Raw genomic sequence first — 16,170 nt, forward strand, 5'->3', positions numbered from 1 at the left:
TCCAGAGCTACAAAACCTTTGAAAAATAATTATTAAATCATTCTCACGTAAATTGTCAATGTTTCCACACCAGCCTCATCAGGTTTGAGAGACTGATTTAACCCCTGGGAGTGACAGGATAAGTGATTGGGATTGCTACATTTCGCTTGGATTTCTTTCATGTGTATACTAGGCTTGAGGAACTATTTGGCTCAACCAGAAAAAGCCGGGAGTGATTCTAGAAATGCAGGAATGCTGGATATCATTGCAAAGTAAAGTTTGCTAATATTTTTGGCAACTGTAACTCTTATTTTTGGATAGATAGGTTTGGGTCGTTGGCCTATGCTTCCTTTTCAGATGTGGTTTTCTCTATGGTTGATTCATTCAAGGTTTATAGAGGTGTATAGTGTGTGCACTTTAGTAGACAGCAGGCATGACACTTAAGGAATACATCGTCGGCACAATCCGGAGGCAGAAACTTTGCGGTTACACATTACTACTATATTACATGTTACTACAGTCCAGCAAACCTTTATGGAAGCTCCATCTTCCCCCGTGAGGACTGCATGGGTTGATGTGTATCATGGGTTGACGTGTATCATGGGCTGACGTGTATCATGGGTTGATGTGTATCATGGGTTGAGGTGTATCATGGGTTGATGTGTATCATGGGTTGACGTGTATCATGGGTTGATGTGTATCATGGGTTGACGTGTATCATGGGCTGACGTGTATCATGGGCTGACGTGTATCATGGGTTGAGGTGTTTCATGGGTTGAGGTGTATCATGGGTTGACGTGTATCATGGGTTGACGTGTATCATGGGTTGACATGTATCATGGGTTGACGTGTATCATAGGTTGACGTGTATCATGGGTTGACGTGTATCATGGGTTGATGTGTATCATGGGTTGATGTGTATCATGGGTTGATGTGTATCATGGGTCGATGTGTATCGCTACAGCCCCTCACAGCTCGTCTCAATGTCCAGTTGATTTGTGAGGAACTCACTGGCTTAGGTGCATCGCTATGACTTCTCACTACTATTCCCCAAGAACACTTGATCAGGGCCACACGCTCCTTCCTGTACCACTGCATCTGCAGTTCCCCATAGGAGAACTCAAGTCCCAGCCAGGCCATCTTTTCCTTTAGGATCCCCAGATCTGGCTACACTCTACCTTCTTATCATAGATAACTTTTGCTGTAGGCCCCACCTGCCTGTGATAAATCATTCAGCCACTTAGTCCTTGCATTAGGCCCCCTTGCATGAGATAAAAAATCCACTTAGTCCTTGATTCCTTCAGAACATGCTATCCAATATGGTTTCGACATTCTTTGGGCACAAACACCCATTGCAATGCTGGTTCTGCATGCTGCAGAATCATAGGTCCTTCACTTTTCAATATGTTTCCCTATCTACCTAACAAAGGGACTCCTCCCACGATGGGTTGGCCCCAATACTTAAAGGGGTATTGCCATCTCCAAGATCCAATCCCAATGTGTAGCAGTTTTAATAATAATTATATTAACAAATAGCTCCAATTATAAATGTAATATCGTTATTCTGATTCGCTATGTTGCTTACCCCATGTGCAGGCATTACAGTAGCTTAGGTATCCATGGTTATAACAACACATATAGTGACAGTTAGTTGTTAGTGGCTGTAAGTGCGGAGCATGGAGATAATGGCTCTCTACTGTACAATAGTTTTCACTGGAGGTCTGTCCAAGGATGCACCTTCAGTTGAAAATAGCACTGGCCCGAGGGGCCCCCGAGGGCCTGCTTTCTGTGCCAGGAGGATTCTTTAATGAGTTCTGCTGCCATATTGCTGTCAGACTTACATCACTTCTATTTGCACATGGTATTGGCTTGTCCCTTTTATAATATTTCCATATTGTGCAGTCTCATCCTGGTTTTTGAGAATCTCGGTGTGTCATTCCATGGATCGTACATTTGTCGCTTATTTTGGGGGCAAAACCTGGTTGTCATATACATCTGTGTGTATATTTCAGTTGCATGTAACTCTGTCCTATTTGTGCTGTTGGTAATTTTTGCAGGTATTATTAAGTATTTATAATCTATAAGTAAAAGTTGCTCAGTTTCTCTGTGTATAACTTTCTCCCAGCAGTATATGGGGCAGGCTTGGTAACATGGCAATTGGCGACATGTTCACAATGCAGTTTGTGTTGTTAAATCTGCATTATTTAAAATAACATTGTTGTAAAATCACATCAACTTCATATTAATACTCTGTGATATGTCCATGTACTCTAGTAAAAGATATTGCATGTGTTCACCTTACTGTTTCCCACGGCTGCATGGCTAATCAGAATGTCATTTTTCCTGGATTTCCTTTTTGATTATAAGAATGAGAGCTAATATTTATTTGTTTTCCAGGATCAACAACTACTTTAGATGTTGACCAGAGAATAAAGACAATTGTAACAGCCACTAATGAACCAGGTAAAACATTTAAAAGAATTTTGTTTATTTTTCTCCTTTTTAATTGAATAGTAGAGGACTGGTAGTGGCTAACTACCGGCCCATTGTAAAGTGTGCCAATCTCCCATTGATCTTTGCGGTCATTGCTAATTGCTTCTGAGAGCGATTTTCTCACAAATGTAGGTGTCCCTTCGGAGCTGATTCCCTCTCTCCTGCCCTACTCTGTAGATAGTGTCACCACTGGCGTCTACTTTATTGACAGCTGGATCCTGCCTGCCAAATCCAGAGCAACTGTGCTGAGGTGAAACTGTGACGATGCCCATTAGATAAATAGACACATCCCAGTGCAAAAAAAGGCTGCTAATGACAAATATCCCTGGTAGGTGCTTGTATCAGTGACACCTGCAAACCTCTTTGCCTGCACTTGTGACCCCTGATCTAAAGAGCACCTCAAAAAGTTATTATGAGATGTTTTTGCATTAAAAGTTCACTTGTTGAGTGGATGGGTAGGAGGGTAATATATTAATGAGAACAATAAATAGCATTGTTATTGCATTTTTCTCCAAACCATCCAGATATGTACCGTATATAAACCAAGATAAAAAGGAAGTGTTCTATATAGTAAAGGATGTTGTTATACATAATAAGAGAGGACATTGTGTAATATGAGACTGTGCTATGCATATAAAAGGGATGAGGCTATGTATTAATGGACGGTGCTATTTATAATAAGAAAATGCACTATGTAATAAGGGACAGTGCTATATACAGTTAAGTCCATATATATTTGGACAGAGACAACATTTTTCTAATTTTGGTTATAGACATTACCACAATGAATTTTAAACAAAACAATTCAGATGCAGTTGAGGTTCAGACTTTCAGCTTTCATTTGAGGGTATCCACATTAAAATTGGATGAAGGGTTTAGGAGTTTCAGCTCCTTAACATGTGCCACCGTGGTTTTAAAGGGACCAAAAGTAATTGGACAGATTAAATAATTTTAAATAAAATGTTCATTTCTAGTACTTGGTTGAAAACCCTTTGTTGGCAATGACTGCCTGAAGTCTTGAACTCATGGACATCACCAGACGCTGTGTTTCCTCCTTTTTTGATGCTCTGCCAGACCTTCACTGCAGTGGTTTTCAGCTGCTGTTTGTTTGTGGGCCCTTCTGTCTGAAGTTTAGTCTTTAACAAGTGAAATGCATGCTCAATTGGGTTGAGATCAGGTGACTGACTTGGCCATTCATGAATATTCCACTTCTTTGCTTTAATAAACTCCTGGGTTGCTTTGGCTTTATGTTTTGAGTCATTGTCCATCTGTAGTATGAAACGACGACCAATCAGTTTGGCTGCATTTGGCTGGATCTGAGCACACAGTATGGCTCTGAATACCTCAGAATTCATTCGGCTGCTTCTGTCCTGTGTCACATCAATCAATAAACACTAGTGACCCAGTGCCACTGGCAGCCATGCATGCCCAAGCCATCACACTGCCTCCGCCGTGTTTTACGCCTTCGCCATAATTTTCTCTTTCCATCAATCTGGTAGAGGTTGATCTTGGTTTCATCTGTCCAAAGAATGTTCTTCCAGAACTGTGCTGGCTTTTTTAGATGTTTTTTTTTAGCAAAGTCCAGTCTAGCCTTTTTATTCTTGATGCTTATGAGTGTCTTGCACCGTGCAGTGAACCCTCTGTATTTACCGTATTTTCCGGCATATAAGACGACTTTTTAACCCCTAAAAATTGTCCCAAAAGTCGGGGGTCGTGTTATACGCCAGGTACGGCATGTGCAGGGAGTGATCCTGGATGTTCCCAGGGTCTGAAGGAGAGGAAACTCTCCTTCAGGCCCTGGGATCCATATTCATGTAAAAAATAAAGAATAAAAATAAAAAATATGTATATACTCACCCCTCCGAGAAGCCTAGCTGTCACCGCTGCAAGCGTCTGCCTCCGTTCCTAAGAATTGCAGAGCGTGAAGGACCTTCGATGACGTCACAGTCAGGTGACCGGTCACATGAGCGGTCACAGACCAATCACAGGACTGTGACGTCATCGAGGGTCCTTCATGCTCTGCAGTTCTTAGGAACGGAGGCAGACGCTTGCAGCAGTGACAGCCAGGCTTCTCGGAGGGGTGAGTATATACATATTTTTTATTTTTATTCTTTATTTTTAACATGAATATGGATCCCATGGCCTGAAGGAGAGTCTCCTCTCCTTCAGACCCTGGGAACCACACGCCGTATAAGATGACTGGGTGTATAAGATGACCCCTGTCTTATACAGCGGGCGTATCCCAAATTCCATATTTTATATGGAAAAGTTGGGGGTCATCTTATATGCCCAGCCGTCTTATACACCAGAAAATACGGTACTTTCATGCAGTCTTCTCTTTATGGTAGATTTGGATATTGATACGCCTACCTCCTGGAAAGTGTTGTTCACTTGGTTGGCTGTTGTGAAGGGGTTTCTCTTCACCATGGAGATTATTCTGCGATCATCCACCACTGTTGTCTTCCGTGTGCGCCCAGGTCTTTTTGCATTGATGAGTTCACCAGTGCTTTCTTTCTTTCTTTCTCAGGATGTACCAAACTGTAGATTTTGCCACTCCTAATATTGTAGCAATTTCTCGGATGGGTTTTTTCTGTTTTCCAACTTGACTGAAATATCCAAACACAGTCTAAGCTGGACAAGAAAAAACATTGAATAGTACTGAATTGTAAAGCACACAGCATGTGTGCTGTAGAAACAAAACCAGACACTTATCTTTGCTGATTTGGCAGCAGGGCAGGAGGAACCAGACAGAGATGCAAAACCTCCAAGAACAATGGACAACTGGCAAGGGCTAATGAATCCTGCACACCTAAATATCCCAGTCAGAGCTGCAATCAGCAGGGACACCTGCCCAGGATTGCAACCCAGGGACAACTGCATTACTACCAACAACCACCGGAGGGAACCCAAGAGCAGAATTCACAACAGTCTTCATGGTGGTGTTTGGAGATCTCCTTGTTCTTCATGGTGGTGTTTGGAGATCTCCTAGGTCTTCATGGTGGTGTTATGAGCTCTCCTTGGGCTTCATGGTGATGTTTGCAGATCTACTAGGTCTTCATGGTGGTGTTTGGAGATCTCCTTGGTATTCATGGTGGTGTTTGGAGATCTCCTTGTTCTTCATGGTGGTGTTTGGAGATATCCTTGGTCTTCATGGTGGTGTTTGGAGATCTCCTTGGTCTTCATGATGGTGTTTGGAGTTCTGTTGTGAATTCTGCTCTTGGGCTCCCTCCGGTGGTTGTTTGTGATAGTGCAGTTGTCTCTGGGTTGTAGTCCAGGGCAGGTGTTTCTGCTGATTGCAGCTCTATTTGGTATTTAGGTGTGCTGGATTCATTAGTCAGTGCCAGTTGTCCATTGTTCTTGGAGGGTTTACATCCCTGTCTGGTTCCTCCTGCTCTGCTGCCAATTCAGCCAAGATAAGTGTCTGGTTTATTTTCCTGCAGCACACATGCAGTGTGCTTTTCAGTTCAGAACAATTTATTGTTTTGTCTTGTCCAGCTTAGACTTGTTTGGATTTTTTCAGTCATGCTGGATTCTCTGGAGATGCAGATATACATTCTATGTCTTTAGTTAGATGTGGAATTTTTGTATTTTCTGCTGTGGATATTTTCAGAGTTTTAATACTGACCACTTAGTACTCTGTCCTATCCTTTACTATTTAGCTAGAAGTGCCTCTATTGCTAAATCCTGTTTTCAGCCTGTGTGTGTCTTTACTCTTATATTCACCGTCAATATTTGTGGGGGGCTGCCTATCCTTTGGGGTTTTTGCTCTGAGGCAAGATAGAATTCCCATTTCCATCTATAGGGTTATTTAGTCCTCCGGCTGTGTCGAGGTGTCTAGGATGTGTTAGGTACACCCCACGGCTACTTCTAGTTGCGGTGTCAGTTTAGGGTTGCGGTCTGTACAGGTACCACCTTCTCCAGAGAAGGTCTCATGCGGCTCCAAGGCCACCGGATCAGAACAGTACAACTGGCCAACAATGAGTTAAATGCATCTCAGAAGAAGGGAAGAAGGGTGTTGAGCCATTTTTTTTCTGTAGTCTGCTTTGTCTCTCCTTCCCTCTTTTCGTCTGGGTGGCTGTGGAGTCTTGTGCTAGTATGGATGTTCAGGGATTAGCTTCTCATGTAGACCAGCTTGCTGCTAGAATACAGGGTATTGCAGATTATATTGTTCAGACTCCGGTTTTAGAGCCTAGGATTCCTACTCCTGATTTGTTTTTTTGGGACAGGTCCAAATTTTTGAGTTTTAAAAACAACTGCAAACTGTTTTTTGCTCTGAAACCTCATTCCTCTGGTGATCCCATTCAGCAGGTTAAAATTGTCATCTCCCTGCTGCGTGGCGATCCTCAGGATTGGGCATTTTCCCTGGAATCTGGGAATCCGGCCTTGCTTAATGTAGACGCCTTTTTTCAGGCTCTAGGATTATTATATGATGAACCAAATTCTGTGGATCAAGCGGAGAAGACCTTGTTGGCCCTGTCTCAGGGTCAAGAGGTGGCAGAATTGTATTGTCAGAAATTTAGAAAATGGTCTGTGCTGACTAAATGGAATGATGATGCTTTGGCGGCAATTTTCAGAAAGGGTCTTTCTGAATCCGTTAAAGATGTTATGGTGGGGTTTCCCACGCCTGTCGGTCTAAGTGATTCTATGTCTCTGGCCATTCAGATTGATCGGCGCTTGCATGAGCGCAGAGCTGTGCGCGCTGTGGCGTTGTCCTCAGAGCAGATGCCTGAGCCTATGCAGTGTGATAGGATTCTGTCTAGAACAGAAAAACAAGGATTCAGACGTCAGAATAGGTTGAGTTTTTATTGTGGCGATGCTTCTCATGTTATTTCAGTCTGTCCTAAGCGTACAAAGAGAATCGCCAGTTCAGTTACCATCAGTACTGTACAACCTAAATTTCTGTTATCTGTGTCCCTGATCTGCTCATTGTCATCATTTTCTGTCATGGGTGGCGTTTGTGGATTCAGGCACCGCTTTGAACTTAATGGACTTTGAATTTGCCAGGCGTTGTGGTTTCCCCTTGCAGTCTTTGCAGAATCCTATTCCTTTAAGGGGCATTGATGCTACACCTTTGGCTAAAAATAAACCCCAGTTTTGGACACAGGTGACCATGTGTATGGCGCCAGCCCATCAGGAAGATTGTCGTTTTCTGGTGTTGCATAATTTGCATGATGCTATTGTGCTGGGTTTTCCATGGTTGCAGGTACATAATCCTGTGTTGGATTGGAAGTCTATGTCTGTGACTAGTTGGGGATGTCAGGGGGTTCATAATGACGTTCCTTTGATGTCACTCTCCTCTCCCTCCTCTTCTGAAATTCCTGAGTTTTTGTCTGATTTTCAGGATGTATTCGATGAGCCCAAGTCCAGTTCCCTTCCACCGCATAGGGACTGTGATTGTGCTATTGACTTGATTCCAGGCTGTAAGTTTCCTAAGGGCCGACTTTTCAACCTGTCTGTGCCTGAACATACCGCCATGCGGAGTTATGTTAAGAAGTCTTTGGAGAAAGGGCATATTCGGCCATCTTCTTCACCGTTGGGAGCGGGATTCTTTTTTGTTGCTAAGAAGGATGGCTCCTTAAGACCCTGTATTGATTATCGCCTCTTGAATAAGATCACGGTCAAGTTTCAGTACCCTTTACCTTTGCTTTCTGATTTGTTTGCTAGGATTAAGGGGGCTAGTTGGTTTACTAAGATTGACCTTCGGGGGGCATATAATCTTGTTTGTATTAAGCAGGAGGATGAATGGAAAACTGCGTTTAATACGCCCGAAGGCCATTTTGAATATCTTGTGATGCCATTCGGGCTCTCTAATGCTCCATCTGTTTTTCAGTCCTTCATGCACGACATTTTCCGGACTTATCTTGATAAATTCATGATTGTATATTTGGATGACATTTTGATTTTTTCCGATGATTGGGAGTCTCATGTGGAGCAGGTCAGGATGGTATTTCAGATCCTTCGTGATAATGCTTTGTTTGTGAAGGGGTCTAAGTGTCTCTTTGGAGTGCAGAAGGTTTCTTTTTTGGGCTTCATTTTTTCTCCCTCATCTATTGAGATGGATCCGGTTAAGGTTCAGTCTATTCATGATTGGATTCAGCCCACATCCGTGAACAGCCTTCAGAAATTTTTGGGCTTTGCTAATTTTTATCGCCTTTTAATTGCTAACTTCTCCAGTGTGGTTAAACCTTTGACCGATTTGACGAAGAAGGGCGCTGATGTGACGAATTGGTCCTCTGTGGCTGTATCTGCCTTTCGGGAGCTTAAACGCCGATTTACTTCTGCCCCGATGTTGCGTCAACCGGACATTTCTCTTCCGTTTCAGGTTGAGGTTGACGCTTCTGAGATTGGGGCAGGGGCCGTTTTGTCTCAGAGGAATTCTGATGGTTCCTTGATGAAACCGTGTGCCTTCTTTTCCCGTAAGTTTTCGCCTGCTGAACGCAATTATGATGTCGGCAATCGGGAGTTGTTGGCTATGAAATGGGCGTTTGAGGAGTGGCGACATTGGCTTGAGGGAGCTAAGCACCGTATTGTGGTCTTGACCGATCATAAAGATCTGATTTACCTCGAGTCTGCCAAGCGACTGAATCCTAGACAGGCTCGATGGTCCCTTTTCTTTTCCCATTTTGATTTTGTGGTCTCGTATCTTCCGGGTTCTAAGAATATTAAGGCTGATGCCCTCTCTAGGAGTTTTTTGCCTGATTCTCCTGAGGTCCTTGAACCGGTCGGCATTCTGAAGGAAGGGGTGGTCCTTTCTGCCATTTCCCCTGATTTACGACGGGTTCTTCGGGAATTCCAGGCTGACTAACCTGACCGCTGTCCAGTGGGGAAACTGTTTGTTCCTGATAGATGGACTAGTAGAGTGATTTCTGAGGTTCATTGTTCTGTGTTGGCTGGCCATCCTGGTATTTTTGGTACCAGAGATTTGGTTGGTAGGTTCTTTTGGTGGCCTTCTTTGTCGCGGGATGTGCGTTCTTTTGTGCAGTCCTGTGGGACTTTTGCGTGGGCTAAGCCTTGTTGTTCCCGTGCTAGTGGGTTGCTTTTGCCTTTGCCGGTCCCTGAGAGGCCCTGGACGCATATTTCTATGGATTTTATTTCAGATCTTCCGGTTTCCCAGAGGATGTCTGTTATCTGGGTGGTTTGTGACCGGTTCTCTAAGATGGTCCATTTGGTGCCTTTGCCTAAATTGCCTTCCTCTTCTGATTTGGTTCCGTTGTATTTTCAGCATGTGGTTCGTTTGCATGGTATTCCGGAGAATATTGTGTCTGACAGAGGCTCACAGTTTGTTTCTAGTTTTTGGCGAGCCTTTTGTGCTAGGCTGGGCATTGATTTGTCTTTTTCCTCCGCATTTCATCCTCAGACAAATGGCCAGACCGAGCGAACTAATCAGACTTTGGAAACTTATTTGAGATGCTTTGTGTCTGCTGATCAGGATGATTGGGTGGCTTTCTTGCCATTGGCCGAGTTTGCCCTTAATAAACGGGCTAGTTCGGCTACCTTGGTTTCGCCCTTCTTTTGTAATTTTGGTTTTCATCCTCGTTTTTCTTCAGGGCAGGTTGAGCCTTCTGATTGTCCTGGTGTGGGTTCTGTGGATGACAGGTTGCAGCAGATATGGGCTCATGTGGTGGACAATTTGGTGTTGTCTCAGGAGGAGGCTCAGCGTTTTGCTAACCGTCGTCGGCGTGTTGGTTCCCGGCTTCGGGTTGGGGATTTGGTCTGGTTGTCTTCCCGTCATGTTCCTATGAAGGTTTCTTCCCCTAAGTTTAAGCCTCGCTTTATTGGTCCTTATAGGATTTCTGAGATATCAATCCAGTGTCTTTTCGTTTGGCCCTTCCGGCCTCTTTTGCCATCCATAATGTTTTCCATAGATCTTTGTTGTGGAAATATGTGGTGCCCGTTGTTCCCTCTGTTGATCCTCCTGCCCCTGTGTTGGTTGATGGGGAGTTGGAGTATGTGGTTGAGAAGATTTTGGATTCTCGTTTTTCGAGGCGGAAGCTTCAGTATCTTGTCAAATGGAAGGGTTATGGCCAGGAGGATAATTCTTGGGTTTTTGCCTCTGATGTCCATGCTGCTGATTTGGTCCGTGCCTTTCATCTGGCTCGTCCTGATTCCCCTGGGGGCTCTGGTGAGGGTTCGGTGACCCCTCTTCAAGGGGGGGTACTGTTGTGAATTCTGCTCTTGGGCTCCCTCCGCTGGTTGTTTGTGATAGTGCAGTTGTCTCTGGGTTGTAGTCCAGGGCAGGTGTTTCTGCTGATTTCAGCTCTATTCGGTATTTAGGTGTGCTGGATTCATTAGTCAGTGCCAGTTGTCCATTGTTCTTGGAGGGTTTACATCCCTGTCTGGTTCCTTCTGCTCTGCTGCCAATTCAGCCAAGATAAGTGTCTGGTTTATTTTCCTGCAGCACACATGCAGTGTGCTTTTCAGTTCAGAACAATTTATTGTTTTGTCTTGTCCAGCTTAGACTTGTTTGGATTTTTTCAGTCATGCTGGATTCTCTGGAGATGCAGATATACATTCTATGTCTTTAGTTAGATGTGGAATTTTTGTATTTTCTGCTGTGGATATTTTCAGAAGTTTTAATACTGACCACTTAGTACTCTGTCCTATCCTTTACTATTTAGCTAGAAGTGCCTCTTTTGCTAAATCCTGTTTTCAGCCTGTGTGTGTCTTTACTCTTATATTCACCGTCAATATTTGTGGGGGGCTGCCTATCCTTTGGGGTTTCTGCTCTGAGGCAAGATAGAATTCCCATTTCCATCTATAGGGTTATTTAGTCCTCCGGCTGTGTCGAGGCGTCTAGGATGTGTTAGGTACACCCCTCGGCTACTTCTAGTTGCGGTGTCAGTTTAGGGTTGCGGTCTGTACAGGTACCACCTTCTCCAGAGAAGGTCTCATGCGGCTCCAAGGCCACCGGATCAGAACAGAGTTCTCTTTGGCCTTCATGGTGGTGTTTGGTTAGTGATGCCTCCTGTTAATGATGTTGCAGCCTCTGTGGCCTTTCAGAAAAGGTAAAGTGTATACAATGACAGATATGTGACAGTTAGATTGCACACAGAGAGGCGTCCTGTAACTACACATGGGACTTATGAAGGGAATTGTTTTCCCCAGAAATTCTTGGGGCTACATAGCAAGAGGGGTGAATATATATGCACATGCCAAAATTGAGTTATTTGATCCCATAAATTTAATTTATGCCTATATTTTTTTCACTTCAACTTAGACTATTTAGCGTTGATGCATGACGCACAAATCTAATTACAATAATATTTACACACGTTGTAATGTAATAAAATAGGTAAAAAGCCAAGAAGGGGGGTGAATACTTTTGTAAGCCACTGTTGTCACTTCAAACATGATGTGGTCTCTAAAAAATGGAATTTGTAAATTTTGTTGGAAAAGTGAAAAATTGCTGATAAACTTTTAACCTTTGTAAAATAGGTTTCAAAAATTATGCCGATGTAAAGTAGACATGTGGTAAATGTGATTTATTCACTATTTTGTGTAGTAAAACTCTCATTTATGGGCAAACAAATTAAATTTTTTTGTAAACTTTTCCATATTTAAAAAAAAAAAAGCCCCAAATCATATTGACCTAAATTTACCATTAACAAGAACTACAATGTGTCGCGGAAAAAAAAGAATCTCAGAATAACTGGGATGTATTGAAATATTCTAGTTATTTCCAATTAAAGTAACACTGGTTAGATTTGAAAAATGTGGCCTGGTCAGGAAGGTGAAAACTGGCTGGGGGTGAATGAGTTACATGAGATTAATGGTGTCTAGAATAAACATCTATCCAAGGAATACACAAGAAATGTTATAATGGCCTACAACATGTGCTCTTTTTCTATTATCTTCTTTGATTGTCTAATGAATTGAAATATTCAACATTGGTATGCAGAAAGAATAGATTTCTAGAAATAAATACAGTTCTCGTGTTTCTTTTGTAATCAACAGGTACAGATGAAAGAGAAGAGAAGACAGACACAGTAACACCACTACTAGTGAAAAATCAGGAGCCCGATAGTGGAAATGAGCTTTCCAGCTCCAGCCTAGATAGCCATGATTCTGCTACAGCGAGTACCGAGCTTCCAAGTGAAAGCAATCTTCCAAAGACAGATGATTATTCTCTGTCCCACGAAGAAAGTCCACCCACCATCACACTAGAGTTGTCCAATTCTCTGAAAGAGCATGAGCAAAGCAAGACCTCAGGATCAAGAAGAAACAGTATGCAGGACGTGGCAAAGGAGAATGGTGTGAAGAGTTGTGAAGATCCACTGGCACATAGTGAGGAAAGGAAATCTCTGGAAGTTGAATTAATTAAATGTATCGAGGAATTTCGAAAAATTAGAATCCCAGTAGTGTTCCCCAACAAGAAGAGACATTGGCAGAATGAACTTCTCAGGAAATATGAGCTGTAAGAACCAAAAATAGCTATGCAGAAGCTCTATAATCACCAGGACTCTGACAAGGGACCTGGACCCACAGCTAAATGCAATGCAACCTTCTCAGATAAGCAAGATTTGGTGATTAATAGAGTTTTGGGGCTTTATCACACAGCAGAATCGTATGCTGACAAAAGGGTTCTTGTCTGATGCCATATGTACAGGGATGTTCACTTCTAGAAGAAAAGTCCCATGTGCACACTGCATTGGTTAGAACATGGAAAGATTTGTTTTTCTAATTAAGGTGTATTCAGACAGAAAATTTTAGCTTTTTTGTTGTTTCTTTTAATAAAAAAAACATATATACCTTTATGAGGATCCTGCAGCTTAATGGGGCTTTCTGCCACTTTGATATCAATCAACTACTAATATGATGCTGGGCAGTCTAGCTGTCAATTATTCAATTACTGACAGAAGCATCTAAAAGACAGTTTATCAGAAAGTACTGGTGGGCCCCCAACAACATGATAATGGGGCGCCCATGGACTGCCATGACAGTCGGTATGGGGGGCCAGGAAAGGCCCCTGTTGTTTCCATCTTGGTGTTATTGTGAAACCTAGTAAAGGTTTTGGCTTCATCAGAGACCGTTATATTCACTAAAACACTGCAATACTGGGTTATTGTACTGTATAAAATTAGCGATTCAGTTTGCTGAAATAAACAGCAGAAAAACTAGTAACTTTGAAAGGGAAAATTTACAGGAAATTTGAACAACTCCCTTCCCTGCCCAGAATGAACATTTTCCAGCCCTGTGAATGTATAGGAGGGGAGATCATGTTGGTTTTTATTTAAAAAGTCATTGACCCTCAAAAAAATTATCTAAATGTAACAACTAACAATATAATAAACGGTTTTATATGGCAGATGTGGGAGAGGGTTGACCGGAGCTCTGTCCACTTCAAGAAGTGGGTTAATTGCGAAAAGTTGTTTTTGTGTGGTGACAGTGTTTGCATATATTATACTGTATATAAAAGTGTATTTTATCCTTATGGCCAGTGTGTGTCAGGTTCTTGGAGCGTTAAACACAAGGTCGTCACCAGGATAGCTCCCAGCAATGAGAATCGCCTTATCGCGGCTGCCGGGTACACATGAATTGGCCAATTTATGCGCTAAATATTCTCAATTTTTCCTATTTTCTAGTGCAGTAATGCAATTCAAATTTCATATATTTCATGTTTTCATGCTATATAGAGTACTGCTTTGTTTGTTGGTTATGTATGGCTACTCTTAATAAGCACCTGTACACACCTGAGTTTTTTTTGGAAGTGACGGTCAGTCTTTTGATAGCTGACAATACAAAGCTGACATCAACCCCACAAATATTATCCCTCTTCCTCTGCTGGTTATGAAACTTATGAGGGAGCCTACGCAATGTTTTTTATTTAATTCTTTATTTTACACAAGAGGGACACAGCCGGTGCTGAATACAACTCTCATCTTTGTCGCCTGGTCATGCTGATCTTAGGGAGACTACACAAAACTGATGGGAGCTGCCTTCAGCAGCCAGCGCCTGGGAACTGTCCTGCTTCTTCCCAGGTGCTGGTATGTGTCACACAGATGCATTGATGGCATACGAATGTGACACATGGACACACGTATACATGGATGTGACGTGCCCGCCAGGACCGTGGGGTACCCGGATTTGGACCGGACAGTTCTATGGGGGAGGTCACGGGACCGTGATCCGTTTCCGTGGCCCTGGCCATGTCATAAAATGGAGGATAATTATGTGGTGTTTGGTCGTGACGCCACCTGTGGTGTTCGGCAATGGGTGGCCGACGCTGCGGGTTAGGTCCACTGGGGCTAATGGTGATGCAGCAAAGATGGTTCAGCTCCCCACGGGTAGAGCGGGGCCCCAGGGCAAATATATTTGATTGTTCAGATGGTGGTGAACGTTGGGGTGCAGAGAATAAGTCACAGAGTGGTGCAGTTTTCTATAACTTTTACTTAAAAGTAGATGCAATCTGGGGTACCAATTACAGATGACGGATTGAGTCCGGCTTGCCTGGAGGCTTTCAGGGGATCCTCCCTGCCAGGTGGGGTTGGGGACCTTCCTTCTGCGCTCTCTTTTAGGGTCCCTGCTCCTTGTAGCTAAGCTGTAGCCCTCTCCTGTGTGGTGATTTCTAACCTGTATGGCAGATGGTGTCAGCCTTTTGCACCGGCACTGTCCTTTTCACTGTCAGCCCCGGGCTTTTGGTCTGCTACCATGCCTTCAGGTGTTAGGTGTGGCCAGGGAACTTGCAGCAAAGGGTGTACGACCTGATCATAGGAACCCCCCAGGAAGAAGCTGCACGCGAAACGCGCGTCGGGGATTTGGACTGCCTGATCTCACAGAATAGCACCATGCACTTTATTTAATTGGTGATCCTTGATACTGTCATCTGTATACTTAACTAACAAAGATCTCATATAGTCAAAACCAGTCAATAATAGTGAAGTCTTTGGTGTGGCATATATATATATAGCCCTTTATGTGCATTTAGATGGTCTAGTATTGTTGCAATCCTTTTACATATTAGATACTAGCTTAGTGCATTTCAGTGACCTCAGGGATATATGCACACTTATACTCCCACACAACATTTGGGGACTTAGTAGGCTAAAACTAGCCATTTAAAGTGAAAGCTTGTACTATTTTTATATCTGTTTCTATGTACTTAGGTCCTCTAATGCTTTAATATATCAATCCCATGGAAGTTTTTACCCAAATCTTAATTAGTTATTTAAAATTTGACTTATTTCTTCCATATGTGAATTCTGTGGGAAGGCGCCATTCATGGAATGGTTTTACAACTAGAGTTGAGGGATGAGCAGTGTATGGTGTATTACCCAATTTTGTACTGCTTTGAGAAGCGCCTTCAATTAAGCCTTTCATTTGTAGGTTTATCAAAATAGTTTTAGTTGACTTATCCTTTATAGATTGCACAAAAGCAGAACTGTTCCAAAAATATGCAGTGTTTGGTCTTTCCACCTTTTTTCCTGTTTTGTCTAAGCTGTGGTGCAGTGGTGTCCACACTACAGTATGCAGGGATGAGGCAATGACCCAGGAAAAGTTTAAAGTCTCTTTTAATAATCAGCGTTCTTACAAACAGAAAGTAAATCGGATCCTCCGAATTGCAGCTGGGAAAACAAACACAGTCCGTGACCGGTTGCTGGGGGTGACTGCACCTCCATGTACCCTGGGGGTGCCAAGGCTATTGGCTCCGCTTGGCCCTGTGTTGGCTCACACAGGTTGAGTTATGCAGAGCCTTCTGCT

General features: G+C 43.0%; 1 protein-coding gene across 1 annotated transcript; it reads left to right on the plus strand.

Annotated features, from left to right (window-relative positions):
• Positions 1-1,670: 1,670 nt before the first annotated feature.
• LOC143804847 (BTB/POZ domain-containing protein KCTD8-like) lies at positions 1,671-13,772 on the plus strand. The gene is made up of 3 exons (XM_077283346.1): positions 1,671-1,840; positions 2,377-2,442; positions 12,427-13,772. The coding sequence occupies exons 1-3, from the start codon at positions 1,711-1,713 to the stop codon at positions 12,888-12,890; spliced, it is 660 nt and encodes a 219-aa protein (XP_077139461.1). The 5' UTR covers positions 1,671-1,710; the 3' UTR covers positions 12,891-13,772.
• The last annotated feature ends 2,398 nt before the right edge of the window (positions 13,773-16,170 follow it).

Source organism: Ranitomeya variabilis, chromosome 2 (assembly GCF_051348905.1).
Source record: "Ranitomeya variabilis isolate aRanVar5 chromosome 2, aRanVar5.hap1, whole genome shotgun sequence".
Classification (NCBI taxonomy): domain Eukaryota; kingdom Metazoa; phylum Chordata; class Amphibia; order Anura; family Dendrobatidae; genus Ranitomeya; species Ranitomeya variabilis.